At 51.1% G+C, this 16893-nt stretch overlaps 2 protein-coding genes and 1 long non-coding RNA gene across 6 annotated transcripts; 2 read left to right on the forward strand and 1 right to left on the reverse strand.

Moving 5' to 3' along the window:
- The first annotated feature begins 3870 nt into the window (after window positions 1-3870).
- LOC148392743 (C-type mannose receptor 2-like) lies at window positions 3871-12034 on the forward strand. 3 transcript variants are annotated; one of them, XM_088384040.1, is made up of 29 exons: window positions 3871-4209; window positions 4985-5184; window positions 5283-5386; window positions 5604-5716; window positions 5822-5863; window positions 5935-6090; window positions 6182-6324; window positions 6532-6655; window positions 6754-6771; window positions 6869-7036; window positions 7202-7324; window positions 7407-7508; window positions 7581-7616; window positions 7742-7870; window positions 7960-8103; window positions 8181-8291; window positions 8372-8526; window positions 8590-8713; window positions 8838-8895; window positions 8976-9042; window positions 9108-9238; window positions 9478-9515; window positions 9583-9756; window positions 9836-9984; window positions 10068-10214; window positions 10283-10368; window positions 10448-10556; window positions 10668-10883; window positions 11805-12034. In XM_088384040.1, exons 1-28 carry the CDS (start codon window positions 4143-4145, stop codon window positions 10839-10841), a joined length of 3192 nt encoding a protein of 1063 aa, XP_088240166.1. In that variant the 5' UTR covers window positions 3871-4142; the 3' UTR covers window positions 10842-10883; window positions 11805-12034. The 3 variants fall into 3 exon arrangements, with proteins under 3 accessions (XP_088240166.1, XP_088240165.1, XP_088240167.1); XM_088384039.1 differs by lacking the exon at window positions 11805-12034 and adding an exon at window positions 11321-11776; XM_088384041.1 differs by lacking the exon at window positions 11805-12034 and adding an exon at window positions 11442-11776.
- Window positions 10312-13731, reverse strand: LOC148392744 (uncharacterized). The gene is made up of 2 exons (XR_015860137.1): window positions 13520-13731; window positions 10312-12278 (listed from the first exon to the last, which is right to left on the reverse strand). It is a non-coding gene; the product is annotated as an uncharacterized LOC148392744 (long non-coding RNA).
- Window positions 12709-16597, forward strand: macroh2a2 (macroH2A.2 histone). 2 transcript variants are annotated; one of them, XM_088384068.1, is made up of 9 exons: window positions 12709-12850; window positions 13533-13720; window positions 14432-14538; window positions 14681-14872; window positions 14948-15052; window positions 15143-15242; window positions 15330-15419; window positions 15507-15681; window positions 15851-16597. In XM_088384068.1, exons 2-9 carry the CDS (start codon window positions 13549-13551, stop codon window positions 16014-16016), a joined length of 1107 nt encoding a protein of 368 aa, XP_088240194.1. In that variant the 5' UTR covers window positions 12709-12850; window positions 13533-13548; the 3' UTR covers window positions 16017-16597. The 2 variants fall into 2 exon arrangements, with proteins under 2 accessions (XP_088240194.1, XP_088240195.1); XM_088384069.1 differs by having other exon boundaries at window positions 14681-14842.
- The last annotated feature ends 296 nt before the right edge of the window (window positions 16598-16893 follow it).

Genomic DNA, 16893 nt, shown 5'->3' on the forward strand with positions numbered 1-16893 from the left:
GACGTTTGGAAGGGGAGGAAAATGGAAACGCGAGAATCACAGTATGAGCAGGGCAATAGTATTTCAAATCGTTTGAAAGGTACATTGCGAGGCAGACATGGAGCAGATATGGAGCAGATTCCACAAGATTCACTCACTGTCAACCTGAGATTTGAAAATTCCAGTCCAGCTGTTGCTGTCCTGAAATTAGCGAGCGCTGCAGATGTGACAGCATCTCCCAACTTGTTGCCTTTGCTTCCAATTTGCAAAACTTGCCCAGGTCAGATTCAATGGATGAGTCTTGCTAATTCTCCAGTGTCAGCGGCTGAGGGCGACAGCAGCTACGGGCTCCAGGACCAGCAGGATGGAAAATATCTCCAACTTCATATCATCTACTTGAAAGCAGCAGACATGAGAAAGTGGAGCTAGGACATAGTAAAGAGTCAGATAGATATTCCAGCTGCTGCCACCTGAGTGTGCTTTTGGGAAGTGCTGGGAAAGCAAACAACATGCTGCTGCTGCTGATGTTCTTGTCACACAGGCGGGCAGGCGGGCAGGCGGGCAGGCGGGCAGGCGGGCAGGCGGGCAGGCAGGCAGGCAGGCAGGCAGGCAGGCAGGCAGGCGGGCGGGCAGGCAGGCAGGCAGGCAGGCAGGCAGGCAGGCAGGCAGGCAGGCAGGCAGGCAGGCAGGCAGGCAGGCAGGCAGGCAGGCAGGCAGGCAGGCAGGCAGGCAGGCAGGCAGGCAGGCAGGCAGGCAGGCAGGCAGGCAGGCAGGCAGGCAGGCAGGCAGGCAGGCAGGCAGGCAGGCAGGCAGGCAGCCAGCCAGCCAGCCAGCCAGCCAGCCAGCCAGCCAGCCAGCCAGCCAGCCAGCCAGCCAGCCAGCCAGCCAGCCAGCCAGCCAGCCAGCCAGCCAGCCAGCCAGCCAGCCAGCCAGCCAGCCAGCCAGCCAGCCAGCCAGCCAGCCAGCCAGCCAGCCAGCCAGCCAGCCAGCCAGCCAGCCAGCCAGCCAGCCAGCCAGCCAGCCAGCCAGCCAGCCAGCCAGCCAGCCAGCCAGCCAGCCAGACAGCCAGCCAGCCAGCCAGACAGCCAGCCAGCCAGCCAGCCAGACAGCCAGACAGCCAGACAGGCCCAAACTCAACTGAGGAGTGAGCTTCATCTGCCTGCAATTGCGGCAAGTGTCGCTAAACCGCTGGATGTTGGGAAGATCAAAAACAGAAGACTCTCATGGGGTCGGGGACTCCGATGATGTCAATAAATCAGAGGAGGGCTTGAACTGGAAAGGTTTGGGGATAATTGTAGTTGAGGGTTTTTTTTTTTTCCTTTCAAAGATAGTAACTTGTAATAGTAATTACAGGCGGCGGTGACCTCCGGAGCGTTCAACTTTCTCTGAAGGGATGCTAATCTGCTTTCTGAGCACTGCCAAGGTGCCCCAACCAAGGCTCCCGGATCATTTGAAGAATAAAAGCTGAAGTGCGGAGGTAAAGTTTGAACGACAAACGCGCTTCGTTCTGGGCAGGAAATAACAAGCGCCGGAATGGACGTCACCAATGCTCACTCTAATCTGGGATAAGTGCTCATTGTTGTACAAAGTGTCCAGATCCTCCCTCCCTCCCTCCCTCCCTCCTATCCTCAGCGAGGATGAACTCCATCACCTTCTGCCTGTCGACAAAGCACAAAGACCCTGAAATAAACCAGCGTGACCTCCAAACCTGTCATTGCCTCCATCCATAAAGAGCAAAGAGGAAAGGCCGGGTTTCCCTCTTGGACTGGTGTGAGCTCTCGGCCCAAGGACCACGGCAAATTGAACCTGGCTGACGAGGTCATTTTCCCAGGATGAAGCAAACAATGTTGCGGCGGATAAGATGAACAGATGAATTCAAATGAGTCGAGATTTCAAGCACCATTGTCCGAGCGAGAAATGACGTTTTTGGCAAGCCTGGGATCAGGGTTTTTTCTAAACTCCTCACACGACACGACACGGCACGACGCGACGCGACGCCTTCAGTTTCAGCTATAGTCCAACTTGAGGACGACTTTAAATGACTTTCTGCTAGCTTGAGACATATGTGAGTTACTCCCACCTCTGGCCTTTGCCAAAGTCATTGCTCATGCGGCTATGCTTTAATCTATAATAAGTGCGCTCATCTGGTCGGGCCGGCTATTTCAAAATTGGTTTTGAAAGTGATGTTTTGAAACAGTTCAACATTGGGGAAAGTAGTACTTTTGGTGAGCAGGTGTTTTGTCCATTGCAAGCCAGCGCTGACTATGGCTGTCTATGCCCAATTAGCTCTGCCTGCAAAAGCCATCTGCTGGGCCACTTTGGAGCATCTGCTTGACGACTAACTTCAAGCAGCCTACCCAACAACAGCAACAGCAACAGCAGCAGCAGCAGCACCACCAGCAGCAGCAGCAGCAGCAGCAGACTGCCATCACATTCTGGAAAGCGGATCCAGCCAGCCTTCTTTCAATATACAAATGGCACTCTAGATAGGAGCTTTTTTTCTTTTTGCCACAGGGTCAGGCATGGATGAGACCTGCAAGGGCCAATCAGCGCCCGCGGCCCACATCGGGTCCGTTCGCAGTGTTTGAGCGCCATCTGTTTTGAAAGTTGTTGCTCTTTTCCTTTCTACTTGAATGTACAAGCAAGCGAGTGACATTTCTCTTACAAATTTAGGGACAAGAATTTGTTGCCAAGTGTTCACAGCGAGCACTACGTAGCAACATTACTATGAAGAGAGATATTTGCCCTGATAGTGAGTGAAGTGAGTCACAACTAACAGTAGGCCTAGTCAATTCTGCTTAGAAATAAAAGACAGATCAATTTAGACTTTTTGTGAATCCAATAGTGATGAAAATAAGTACGCTTGATGTCATTTGAATGACAAGTTGATGAAAACGATGCAAGCAAAAGTCTTTTTCTTAACACATGAAATGGAGAACAATTGAGGTCCTTGGCAGGCACCCAACCTTTCCAGTGTCTAATATGGCCAGCCGGCCGGCCGGCCTCTTGCAAAAAGGATTTGGCCACACCAGCTGTCGCGTATAGACAAACGGAGAACTTCAGACAGCTCTGCACTGACCTCTACCGGTGAAGTGCAATACAGCACCAACCAGTGCAGTGTCCAGCAGTTCTTACCAAACGTACCCTAACGCACATTGCTCATTGTAAACTGTCTCGTTCATGCCAATCATGAAAAGAAAAGAACACCATTGGCCCTGCCCACATAGAAACATGTGATGATTCATTAAAGAATTCCATTTGACAAGAAGTCAAATCACAATTGGACTCACTCCTAAGCATTTCATGAAATGTTTCTTTACAAAAGCAAGACTATTTGACATGAAATGAATATTTCCTGTTCCAATTGCTGTTGCTCACACAGTTTGAAACAGCATAGCTGCTGCACAAGATGAAAACAACAGGAGCCAACTGTATACAATCCATAGAGATGGAGTCAAAGAGCGAAATATGATACCTAGATGGAAATGTGTCTATACATATATATATATATATATCTCATCAATATATCAAATCTATGGCCATAGGGACAGAAGGGTGAGCCCGCCCAGTGCTTTGGCCACAGACAGCATGATTTGGTTTTTCTCTCTCTCTCCCTTTAACTCCATGTGCTGGATCTGGCTTCTCGCCTTGTGGCAGCCAAAGAAGAAGATGCATGGCTCTCGGCTCATTACAAGGAGCACGCATTGATTTTGCGGCTATCAAATCATTTTGAGATCAATCCAATTTAGGGCAAAAGATCTCCATTTGATCATGTTGCCCTCACTTGAACTCCTGTCCCTGCCTGCCTGCCTGCCTGCCTGCCTGCCTACCTGCCTTCATTCAAAGCCGAGCGAGCGAGGGAGGGAGGGAGGAGCGGAGCTGCCAAGACGGCCGAAGCTTTCAAGTGACACCATAAGGCGCTTTGAGAGGGAATGAAGACTCCAGCTCTTCGTCATGACCATCGCGCGTCCCACGTCACGTTTGCTCTGTGGCGTGTCTGCACGCCTGCTCGCTCGGCCTTGTGAGCCGGTCGGTCGGTCGGCTGTGAGCGCTGTGCTACCCTCAAATCTCTTCTCCGCTGGACCCGTAGAAGAAATTCAAATCCGAACCCTGCTGCTGCCGCCGCCGCCGCCGCTGACTTTTTCGGGCGGGCTGCGGACACCATGATGATGATGCGCGCACTTGGCGTGTTAGTGCTTGCCTTGAGCGTCTGGAAGACGTTTGGTAACGGTAAGCCAATTCACTTGGAATTGTTCCAAAAGGAAAGGAATACTTCAAGGCAACGCATTTGGGGAGAATGTCAACGGAATAGGTATTATTCGGAAGTTGAACTAAGGTTGTAAAACGCCTTTCCCCATTTCTCAAGCAATTGACCAAACAAATGACGCCTTTCCCCATTTCTCAAGCAATTGACCCCATGAACCAAACAAATGACGCCTTTCCCCATTTCTCAAGCAATTGACCCCATTAACCAAACAAATTGTTTGACATGACAAGAAGGTGCAATTTCTGGAGCTAGGACGTGTGAATGTGAGAATTACAACTGGTTTTCTGCGTGCTGATTTTTTTTCCCCGTGATGTCGCCATCGCTTGTCTTTTATCCATTTTTATGGCGTACTAGCTCGTCTTGTTCTTCCAGTTTGGCTCTGTTTTGTTTCCTTTGATGTCAAGTTCACGACTTTCCACTGCACTTTCAGTTTGATATGGTGCGTAGTACACCGCGCCTTGGGGATTGATGATGCGCGCGCGCGCGCGCGCGCGCGCATGCGCACGCGCACACCTTCCAATTTGACACCAATCAAGTGATAAATCAAGTGATTCCATGTCATCTGTCTGAGAATGAAGATTCAAGTCTGCCCTCCAAAGTGAGGAGGCTAAGATGGTCAATTGGAAGATGAGGCACACTCGTACTCTGAATGAATGATCGCTCATTTGTGATAAGATGGGCATGTGTGATGGCCACAAATGAAGGAAGATGTTTTGAGATCAGTCACTGTGCATCTAGCGCTGGTGTGCCAACGCGGATGGAGGCGCTACGGCCCCAACTGTTACAAGAGTATAAACGTCAACAACGGTTGGCTGGGAGCCCACAACAACTGCACCATGATGGGCGCCGACCTGACCTCCATCACCTCCAAGGGAGAGGAAGACTTTGTGAAGCAGACAATGGGCGACGTTCCCTTCTGGATCGGACTCTCCAATCTGGTGGGTCGAAGCTTAGCCACTGAGCGAGCGAGCGTCTTTTGATGGCGTTGTGCGACGGGATTGACCAGCGCCAGCAATGCATTGTTTGTTCCCTGCAGGAATGCCACAGCACCTGGTGTCACTTGGTCAAAGGGCCAAGGAAGACTTGGTCCGACAAAACTGTGGTCAACTACACCAACTGGGCTCCCAATCAAAACGGAAGGTTAGAGGAAAAGGCTTTGCTTTGCTTTGCTTTGAAACCTGCTCTCAAAGTCCGAAGTCAAATTCCTTGTTTGGCACGCTCAAACATGGCGAATAAAAAAGCTGTGATGGGGTCTTTTGTTGCTGTTCTTAATTTGTTTGGACATTTGCTTTGTCCCTCTTTGTCGGTCATTGTACACAACTTGCACCAACCAACCAACCAACCAACCAACCAACAGATCTGAAATTGAGCCGTGCGTGTACGTCAATCAAGGCGGTCTCGCCTCCAACGGCTCGTGGAGATACGGCCCGTGCGAATCCGCATTGCCGTACATATGCAAAATCACAAACGGTAAGCCCACACTCGACGGTCGTCACGTTGCAAAGAAAGAAAGGACGGACGGACGGAGGGAGGGACGGACGGAGAGGCGCAATCACGTTGTTTTTCTTCCCGCAGGCTCCGAGAAAGACGCCCCTTTTCTCTTCAAGCCCATGCACAGTGAGTGGCATTTTTGCACTTGAGCGAGCAACTGTGGTGGTTTTTCTCTCAATATTACTTTTGGCCTTCAGCTTCTGTCTGCAGCCACGGTGGCTTGATCTATGGCCAATTTTGTTATCATTTTGGGAAGACGCTTAAAACCTGGTTGGGAGCTAAGTCCTACTGCAGACAACGGGGAGGCAGCGTTGCATACTACCTCTCGCGGCACCATGCCAAATGGGTGTACGGTGAGGAAGGCTTAGCACATAGCAACACAATGCCAGCCATCAAGTTTGGCCAAAAGTCTCCAAGCTGCTGCTGCTATTCTCCTTGCTTAAGATCACACGCGAGTCGTCCAGCACGTGTCGAAGAACAATGCAACGAGATCTCCCTGGGTGGGCCTTGAGAGGGACGTGAACAGCATGTCAACCAGTACTGAGTATCTGTTAACTGACGGCACACGCACTGATAGGCAACTGAGCGTAAGTAACGCAGCATTTTCATTTGGCAAGATTGAACATTTGCAAGAAGCTTCCCACACAATATGTGACAGACAGGAAAAGAAAGAACGAAAAATGCAATTTGGGAGGCGCCAAGTGTCATGATGAGAAAACCTTTGCATGCTATTTAACTCACTTGAGTCCAACATGAAAGAAGGCCCTTGCTAAGCACACCGACATGGTCCACAGCGCAAAATGGTGTGGTCGAAGAAAAGTTCCAGAGATGAGAGGCTGAACTGCGCTTACCTGTTAGATTCCGGAGAGCTCTTTGACTACAACTGCTCCAATCGGGCTGCAGTCGTCTGTAAAATAGGTCCGTGGGTCATAGCGAGCGAGCCAGCCAGCCAGCCAGCCAGTTGATTTGTGCTCATCTCATTTTTTGCTCCCTCTCTTTGGCGTGCATCCCTGCAGCCTGGCTTCATCGGCCAGGTCAGTGGCCGCCGCCGCCATCACAGCTTGTGTGCCATGTGTCTCCCGACTTGTTGTGTCTCCCGACTTGTTGTTTCTCCCGACTTGTTGCTTGCAGACTGGAATGACCAATGCGGCTGGATGTGGCTGAACAACCCGGTCAACAACTTCTGCTACCTAATAAGAAGCGACCGGAGTCGCTGGAGGGAGGCACGAGATGACTGCGCCCTCAATGGAGCCAGCCTGCTCACCATCACCAACTCCTATGAGCAGGGTTTCATACTTGGTAGGGTCTGTCTAGCTCTTCCTAGCCTATTCTCTCTCTCTCTCTCTCTCTCTCTCTCTCTCTCTCTCCAGCCTGTCTGACCTCTCCTGCCATCCTGCAACACGCATTGCGCGCGCTCTTCAGCACTTGTTAACTCTTGCTTTGTGTTTGAACTTGGGTCCAAAGGTCACAGCAAGGTTCTGCTGGGCGACGATGTCTCTTTTTGGATGAATGCCAATACGTCCTTTCTTCGCGACGGCGCCAAGTGGGCGGATGGAACCCCTTTCGCTTACACCCGATTGAACGCAGGTTTGTCTGAAAGCCGGCTAACATTTATCTATCTATCGGCTTGCTTGCGTCATAAAATGCAGCTGGACGTTTTTTGTCGCAGCTGACCTGGATAGCTATGGATGTCTGAGATTTGTCAGCGGCAGCAGCTCCTGGAAAATGAGCAATTGCTACGACCTGAGCAGCTACATCTGCATGAGAAGAGGTACGACCTGACGCTACTCTTGATATGCAGGCGGCATGGTGTCGACATGCGTGTTTGCCTTTGGTCTTGCAGCAAAGACGGCAAAACCTCTGCGGCTGCCTCACGACGGTAAGAAAGTCACTCCAAAGGCTACGAGAGAGCGAGAGAGAGAGAAATGAGCCTCCTTCCTTCCTTCCTTCCTTCCTTCCTTCCTCCCTCCCTCCCTTCCTTCCATGGCCGCCGCCCCCCCATAGGCTTCGTCAAGCGCGACGTGTGCATGGACGGAGCCAACCGCATCGCGTGTCCTGAGGGTCAAGTCATCCGTATCCAGTCAGCCTTCTACGGATGGAGGAGTCGGCACGTCTGTGGAAGAGCCCTGAGCGGTAGGACGCCAGTGGAGAAATATTTCATGTCTTGGATAAGGCTACTACGTACAACAGGCCTGCTGCTATGGCTGTGTTGTGACTTGCAGAAGAGTGCACGGTGGAAGGTGGCCTCCTTCACTACAGGAACCAATGCAAGAACCATCGCGAGTGCTTCATTGAGCCTATGGCGACCAACGCCTGCCCTAATGTCTCCAAATACCTCCAGATGGTCTACAGCTGTAAACCCCAAGGTAAGCTTCATCTTGTTGTTCTCAAAAGAATGGAGGGAGTCCTTTGAGCGCAATGGTAACTTGTTGCTTTTCCCAAGAGTGCCTTCAAGAGGCCCACGTGTGGTTTTCAGCCTCCTCCTCCCAAAGAAAAAGCAGCCCTGACCACGCGGCCCTGGAATGGCTGAGCTGCTGGAAGCCAAGCGAAAACCGTACGTAGAAAATTCAGGACTCGCTCGTGCGTGCGTGCGTGCATGCGTGCTTGCAGTTTGAATTGAGCCCCCGTCTTCAGCAATCGGCAGCTGGATCCAGATGGACCTCAGACGGGTGGCAAAAGTGACGGCTATCGTCATCCAGTCGTGTCCTTCTATTGCCGTCACGTCCTGGTCCAAACTTGCCATGCAACATAGCATGGACAAAGTGTTATGGACTAACCACTCTCAGCAAGTGAGTGAGAAGACAGATCAGATGCCGATTTCAGCCCCGATTCAAAGCTAATCTTCTCTCTAGTTTGTCACCGGCGGGACTCAGCTTCTGGACACGCCCCTGTCGGCTCGCTTCATCCGCATCCTGCCCTTGGAGTACAGCGGGAGCTTTGGCCTCCGCTGTGGTGTCTTAGGATGCGTGCCTGACAGTGAGCAAGACAAAACAAGAATGCTGCTGCTGCTGCTGCTGCTGCTGCTGCTGCTGCTGCTGCTCTAACTTTTCGTCTTTTGCCTGCCTGCCTGCCTGCCTGCCTGCCTGCCTGCCCCCCACAGATCTGATCCGCTGCAATGACACCGCCGAAAGCATCCGCTTCTACCATGCTCCAAAGACGTAAGTCGCCGCCGCGCGCGTTGAGTGACAGGAAGGAAAGCTATTTCCTGAAACCTTTCAGCTGCGTCTGTCTTTTGCAGGGTCTACTGTTCAGCAGGTTGCTCCCAATCGGGTTACGCACACTTGGAAAAGTTCTTGTACAAAGTGGTACGTGATGGATGATAGCCTGAGCTTGCCGCTTGAGTTCTCATTGATTTCTTCTGTGAGCGCAGAGTTCCAGCATCTGCGCGGCCGCTCTTCACGCCGGCGTCATTCTAAAGGAGATGGGAGGAGTGTGTACTTTGATGAGCGCGCTGAAAAAAGTCGTCACCGTCTTCACTCAAAACGGACTCGTCGTGCAAGAGTGAGTGGCCTGCCTGCCTGCGTGGCTGGCTGCCTGCCTGCGTGGCTGGCTGGCTGGCTGGCTGGCTGGCTGCCTGGCTGGCTGGCTGGCTGGCTGGCTGCCTGGCTGCCTGGCTGGCTGCCTGGCTGGCTGGCTGGCTGCCTGGCTGGCTGGCTGGCTGGCTGGCTGGCTGGCTGGCTGGCTGGCTGGCCGGCCGCCTCTTTGAAGTCCGCTCCCTAATAGCCTTTCCATATCCACAGACATGACGCCGAAAAGGCTTTCACCTTTGCAGACGGAGGTGAGTTTATCAATCATCAGTCTTTGCGCTGCAACTTTTGATGACGCGGGATCTCATCCATCGACAGAGCTGAGATGCTCAGGACCCGACTGGGCGGAGTTTGCAGGCTTTTGCTACAAAACTTTTGAGGAGAAAAAGCCATGGGCTGATGCTGAATACGCCTGCAAAGGTCTTGGCGCTGAGCTCGTGTCCATCCAGTCCAAGGCCGAGCAGGAGTGGCTGAAAGACTCCTTGTACTTTGGTGAGAAGGCTGCTTCACGCCAACACATCTGACCCCGTCATCTCATCTCATCTCATCTGATCCCATCCATTTCCCGTAGACACCGGCAACAGGTGGACAGGATTGAACGACTTGGCAGTTGGCGGCGCCTTCATGTGGTCGGACCACCGCAATGTGACATTTACCGACTGGAACTCCGGAGAACCCAACTTGTTTGGGTCAAACGGGTGCGTGGCGGCCGCTTCCCAGGTATGTGCAGAAATGAGTATTTGGTCCACAGCGTCGGCTGAAAATGCTCCTCCCTAACCCTCCCTATCCCGTTTGTCTTTCAGACTGGAAGATGGATGCGGATGTCCTGCAAAACTCCCAATATATTCATGTGTAAAATGCCCACAGCCTTTTATGCGCTTGGGAGTCAAGCCGATCCGCAAAGCAATCCGAAGTTCTCCACCAGCATGCTCACCATGACATATGATGCGGTGAGTTAGATCGACGCAGAGCGGAGTGCCAAAATGATGCTCAATCAAGATCATGTGTATGTGTGCAGCACCACTACTTCTATGTCCATTTTGACAACGGTCTCCGTGTGAACGACAACATCACAATCACAGGACGAGTCAGCCGGACGGACAGGTACGACGTGCCGTACGATTCGGGAGCAGGAAAATCAATCCGCTCGTCTCCCGTGATGATGTTTGTGCGTTTGCTGCAGGTTTCAAGTCAGCCTGCACATGGGCTCAACCAAAGTGGCGCTGCAGTTGAGTTTGAGCATGCAAAAAAACGCTACGCTGACTGCCGCTAAACAAGGCGTCCCTTTCAAGGTGACGGCGGACGACGTCACAAACGCGCCTTGCCTCGCTCGCGTGCTCCCTCCCGCGTGACCAAAGTCAAAAGTCTGCTTTGTTGACACCCATTTGTCCCGCTGTGCTTAGATTGTCATCCAGTGCGGCGAGCAGGCCTTCCGCACGCTCATCGACGAGGACCTTCCGCTCATCCGCCCGTACCAAATGTACCGCCCCGATAACATCACGCAGCTGCACCTGCTTGGCGACACCTTGCTGAGGGCTAACCACCTCCAAGTGGAGCTCCAGACGAAGCCGTTGTGAGCCAAACGACGACAACGCGCGCGCAAATATACTTCTCAAAAGGTAATCGGAAGTCGAGTCTGGGATAAAAAAAAAATTTAAAAAAGCACCGACGTTACGAAATCAAAATGAGCCCAGGAAGAGGTTCTAAAAGCAAAACGCTCCAAATATTTCAAAGATGGCGTTGGAGCCGAGCGTAGGTCAATGTTGTGAATGTCATGGACAACCAGTAAGAGAACGATGGAGCGAGAGCCAATGAAAGTTGGCGGGCAAACTTTGCAGCAGAACTGCACACTTCTAGCATAGGAAGGCCAGAGAGCAATATACTCTTGTTTATTTTCTGATTTAGTTCAATCAAGGAGAAGGTGGATTTAAATCATCCAGCTTGACTTTCAAATGTTGACCAACAAAGGACATTTAAAAGTATAATACAGTGTTTAAAATGACAATAGAGGTTCCGAAAAGTCGATTTGTAACAAGACATTTTCTCTACTTGACAGATTTGCTAAAGTTACGCACGTCATGACCCAAGCGGAAGCTGAACAGTAGCCGTGAGCTGATTTGGAACAATAGAGGTTCCGAAAAGTCGATTTGGAACAAGACATTTTCTCTACTTGACAGATTTGCTAAAGTTACGCACGTCATGACCCGAGCGGAAGCTGAACAGTAGCCGTGAGCTGATTTGGAACAATAGAGGTTCCGAAAAGTCGATTTGGAACAAGACATTTTCTCTACTTGACAGATTTGCTAAAGTTACGCACGTCATGACCCGAGCGGAAGCTGAACAGTAGCCGTGAGCTGATTTGGAACAATAGAGGTTCCGAAAAGTCGATTTGGAACAAGACATTTTCTCTACTTGACAGATTTGCTAAAGTTACGCACGTCATGACCCAAGCGGAAGCTGAACAGTAGCCGTGAGCTGATTTGGAACAATAGAGGTTCCGAAAAGTCGATTTGTAACAAGACATTTTCTCTACTTGACAGATTTGCTAAAGTTACGCACGTCATGACCCAAGCGGAAGCTGAACAGTAGTCGTGAGCTGATTTGGATGATTGTTGTCGCCTGCCTGCCTGCCTGCCTGCAACATGATGTAGCCTTAAGCGTTTTGGATTGTTGTGGTCGCCTGCATGCTCGTTTTGAACACTATGTAGCCTTAAGCATTTTGGATTCCAATGTACTTGCCTGCATGCTCAATAAAATTGCAAAGACAAAACCTTGTCTGACATTTCCACCGAGTGCAAGAGGCAAGGTTGGAGGGAGAAGTGTGTCCGATTGAAACCCCAAAAAGCCTGAGATGAAATGACAGAAATTTAAAAAGGGGAAATGCAATACTGCAAGGGGCCAGAATAATATTGCACACCTCACATGGCATTTTTTGACTTGTCTAACCATCTCCGCAGCCCAGTAGTGATAGCGGGCCGCTGTGCCCCAGTCGAGCTTTACGCCTAGCGACGCCCCTGCGTTAGTGATTGGAAAAGGTCAAATCAAATCAAAGGTCATTCCAAATGTGGCCGCCGTTCTATTTCCATTGTGACATGATCAGACAAAGCCTGTCAGCTTAACGTCGACATTTGTAAGAATATACAAAAAGAAAGCCCACAATTTCGGTGGTTGCTGGCGCCTAGACTTCTTCGAAATCAACTGGTGGATCGCGACGCGATTGAAACACTTCAAGTGTCGTTACAGGGGGGCGTTTTTTTGCTTTTGTTCCCCCCCCCCCCACCATCGGGTATTGAATTTTTCCCCTTTCCAGCATCAGTAGCAGCAGCAGCAGCAGCAGCAGCACAGAGCCAGCCAGCCAGCAGCCTCCGGAGGTCCATAAACCCTGCGCTTGTCCTTCTTGCCGTGTTTAACAGGGGCTTGAAGGGGAACGCAGCTAAATCACATCGAGACAGCCAGCTGTGCTCTGCGCTGCGCTGGCCGACTGGATTCATCTGGCGTGTTCGCTTCAGGAGCAACGAGGGCGGGCAGGCGGGCAGGCGGGCGGGCGCGCTTGTCTCGTGTACGTGCGTGCGTGCCAGAAAAACAGGTAGGAAACTTGGAGCGTTGCTCTCCATTCACGCATATGTTTTGCAGGCGCGACTCTCCATGGCTGATGTGCTTGTCATGAGGATCGGAACTGTGCATGTCAAAATAAGACGCGAAGGAAAAGGAAGGGCCTTGTTCAAGTCAAGGAAAACCTATCGAAATAACAGGAGCGAGTTGTGCGGCGTCATTTGACAACCAAATGATTCATTTCATTGCATAGGTCTCTCGGGTACTGCACAAGGTTTCGGATTCCGTGTTTATACCGCTAGTAAGTGACACTAATGTGCAACGGCAGCGTCTGCGCAGCTGCGTTGTTGACTTGTGCTTGCGAAGCGCTCCCCCTGCCCGCCCGTCCGCCCGTCCGTCCGTCCTCAGCATTGGCTGCGTGAAGTGTGCCTGTATCGCTCCGCTCAGCTCCGCTCCACTCAAGCCGTGCAGCGAGCGAGTTAGTGCAGACACGACACGACACGGCGCGTGACTCAATGGCGTCGCAATGTTCCAAAATATTGCAATAAGCTTTCGTCATTTAACTACGTCATCAAATGCTTCCCAGAACTACATTCAAAATGATCGCCTCCGATTCGCGGCGCGGTGCGGTGCGGTGCGGTGCGGTGGACGTGATATACTATACACAAGCAAAGTATTGGGACACCTGGCAGTGCATCCTTACCTGTGTCTCTTAGCGCATCTGGAGGGAGGATGTCAGCCAGAGGGGGGAAAAAGAAGGTGACCAAGCTGTCCCGCTCAGCCCGGGCAGGGGTCATCTTCCCCGTCGGCCGAATGATGAGGTACCTGCGCACTGGCACACATAAATATCGCATTGGCATGGGGGCGCCAGTCTACATGGCAGCAGTCATCGAATATTTGGCAGGTGAGATGGCAGCGCAACGGCACGGCGCGGCGCGGCGCGGCGCGGCTTTTTGCTTACACTCTCTGTGGCAATCCAACTTTTCTTCTCCTCCTCCTTTTTTGGAGATACACTGCACTTCCCAAGTCCGTATTAGCACCAAAATGGATCCATTTTTTTAAACATTTCAAATTAGCAACTGTCATGAAGAGATTGGAGCTGGGCGACCAAATGCAGCTCGGACCAGCTTGGTTTATTGAAGAACTCCAAAGATAGACGAGAGGCTCGACCAGAGACAAGACGGGAACGGACCGGACCGGACCGGACCGGCGACTAGACACAAGAAGACATGAGACGAGACCAATCCGACAGGGAGGGAAACGCGGACAGGACTTAAATACAAGACAGGTAACGAGAGGCAGGTGACCGCGGTTGCATTGATTGAGGTGACGCGGGAGGGGAGGGGAGGGGAGGGGTGACGCGGGAGGGGAGGGGAGGGGAGGGGTGACGCGGGAGGGGAGGGGAGGGGAGGGGCGACGCCAACACAAACCATGGCAACATTAAAAGAAGGAACCAAACGGAGACGGATCGTGACAGCAACACCCAACGTTCACAACGCACCAAACCGACATCTGACATGAATGATGACTGTGTGGACGTTAACGGATGCTTGGCCACCCTGATTTGGGGGCATAGCTGACGTCTCATGAATTTCCACTGTCTTCTCCGTTGTAGCGGAGATTTTGGAGTTGGCCGGAAACGCTGCAAGGGACAACAAAAAAGGCCGAATCACGCCAAGACATATTAAGTTGGCCGTGGCCAACGACGAGGAGCTTAACCAGGTAGCGACGAGCGTCCGTTGCTGGAGTTAGTGACACCTTTTTTTTTGTTTTTCCGTCCATTTCCAAAACCGCTTCTCTGATCAGCTTTATTCGATCATGATGAAATGAGACAACACAGTACCTTTCCATCCATATTTTCCAGCTTCTTCGTGGCGTGACCATATCGAACGGAGGAGTTCTGCCTCGCATTCACCCGGAGCTTCTCTCCAAGAAGCGAGGAAGCCGAGTCAAAGCCGACAGCCAGGCCGAGAAGCAGGAATCGGCCCGCGCCAAAAGCGCCAAAGCCAGCAGTGCCTCGAAAAAGGTTAAAGGCAAACGAGGGCGAAAACCAAAGGTCCGTCACCAAAACTAGCCCCCCCAGCAGTGCTAGCGTTAACGTATACTTTGTACCCTTCTCCGTCTGGCCTAGAGCACAGACAACGACAAAGAATCCGTACCCAACTCCACGGTGGAAGATGGCCCAGGAGATGGCTTTACCATCCTCTCAGCCAAGAGCCTGTTCCTTGGTCAAAAGGTAAGAAGACTGTGGACTAAATGTGCCACATTTGCTCTTCACCGTGGCTTTTCCTCCCAACACCATGCTGTGGATGACGGCGAACGGCAGCTGTCTCTCACCGTGACTGAAATGGGCAAAATCGGAACCATCAAGGTGGATGCTATCATTAACCCCACAAATGCAGAGATGGACCTCAAAGACGGTGTAGGTGAGAAAGCAGCGCATTGGAGACCTCTTTCTACCTTTTAGTCCTCATCTGTTGCTGCTGCTGCCGCCGCTGCCGCGTTGTTTGCAGGCAATGCTTTGGAGAAGGCAGGAGGGCAAGAATTCCTGGAGGGAGTCAAGGAGTTACGGAAAGCACAGGGACCTTTGGAGGTGGCGTCAGGTACCCATTTGTCCACTGTTGCAAGAAAGGAATCGGATCTTTGTGCTGGCCTCCATTTGCTGATGCATTATTCTCGCCACTGTGCAGTGGCAGTGAGCCAGGCCAGCGGAATGACCGCCCGCGTCGTCATTCACTGCAATGTTCCTCAGTGGGGTTCAGACAAGTGTGAAGAACATCTAGAAAAGACAGTGGAGAACTGCCTCTCGGCCGCAGAGGAGAAGAAATTCAAGTCTTTGGCTTTCCCGTCACTCCCTGCTGGACGGTGAGGGAGGACGCACCCGCTTTTAACTTGGCTCAGGGGGTCACTGGGATTGATTGAGTGACAAAAAGGAAACCTTGCCAATGTTTAGCGTTCCCAATGTTACCAGATGAATTTGAGACTCAGTTTGTCAAAATGGTGAACCTCCCTTTCGCTCTCCCCTCCCTGACAGGAATGGATTCCCAAAGCCAACAGCTGCCCAGCTCGTCCTCAAGGCCATCTCCAACCACTTTGTGTCATCCACCAACTCCTCTTTGAAAAATATATACTTTGTGGTGTTTGACAGCGAGAGCATCGGAATATACCTTCAGGAAATGGCCAAGTTGGACTCCAAGTGAGAGGACTCGTGAGGATTTTGCTCGCTGGCTGGCTGGCTGGCTGGCTGGCTGGCTGGCTGCTGTCGATGAAAAGTAATTCCTTGTTTGATCTTTCTTTGCATCCTTTCCCTACTTTAAGTTTGTCATTCAAATGTAAAGATCAAACCAAGTCAAGAGAAGAGAAGAGAAGAAAAGGGGATGAAAAGGATTCAAAGCTACATGGTACCTTTTCCACACAGGGCCAGCTAACTGTAAAGATTTGGTTTGCCTTTCGTCAATCAAATCACCATTTGCACTGCATTTCTTCTATTTACATTTGTTTGATGATCGTAAAAAAGGGCAAATTGAAAAAAGTAACAATTTGAGAGAGAGAGATAAGAGGATGCTTTGTTGGTTTTGTTTTTTAGCAGGAGTGGCTCCAAGTGAAATTTCAAAGGAAGTCTGTCCCTTCGAGATTTGAAGTCCCTAATTTTGCCATTAGGTTGCTGTGTCACAGGTGTTTTTACATTCCATGTACAAATAGAAGTTATTTCTTGGCTTCGGTAGTTTCTGATACTGGGGGGGGGTTCTCATTTTGCTTTGAAATAAAATGGTTTACATCATTTGCTTCTGGGTGAGCGTTTCACATGTGAAACCAAGGCTGGATGGACTGCAACAAGCTCGGCTTCATTTCGACGACTCTTAAACCAAGGTGCACCCCAACTGTGATTGAGAATTCATTTGAAACGGACATTTGGGATGCTTTCATGGCTATGATGATAATGGCTGCATCTTTTAGGTGACGTTTGTCCAAAGCTCTTTCATTTTATGATCAAGAGGTACTACGTATTTGCGCTATTTGGGCTTGATGAAGGAAACACATTTCAACACATTGAAGAAAGGACATCTTCGGACTTTT

The sequence above is a fragment of the Syngnathus floridae genome, chromosome 9 (genome assembly GCF_059516105.1).
Source record: "Syngnathus floridae isolate MCC-2025c chromosome 9, RoL_Sflo_1.0, whole genome shotgun sequence".
Taxonomy (NCBI): domain Eukaryota; kingdom Metazoa; phylum Chordata; class Actinopteri; order Syngnathiformes; family Syngnathidae; genus Syngnathus; species Syngnathus floridae.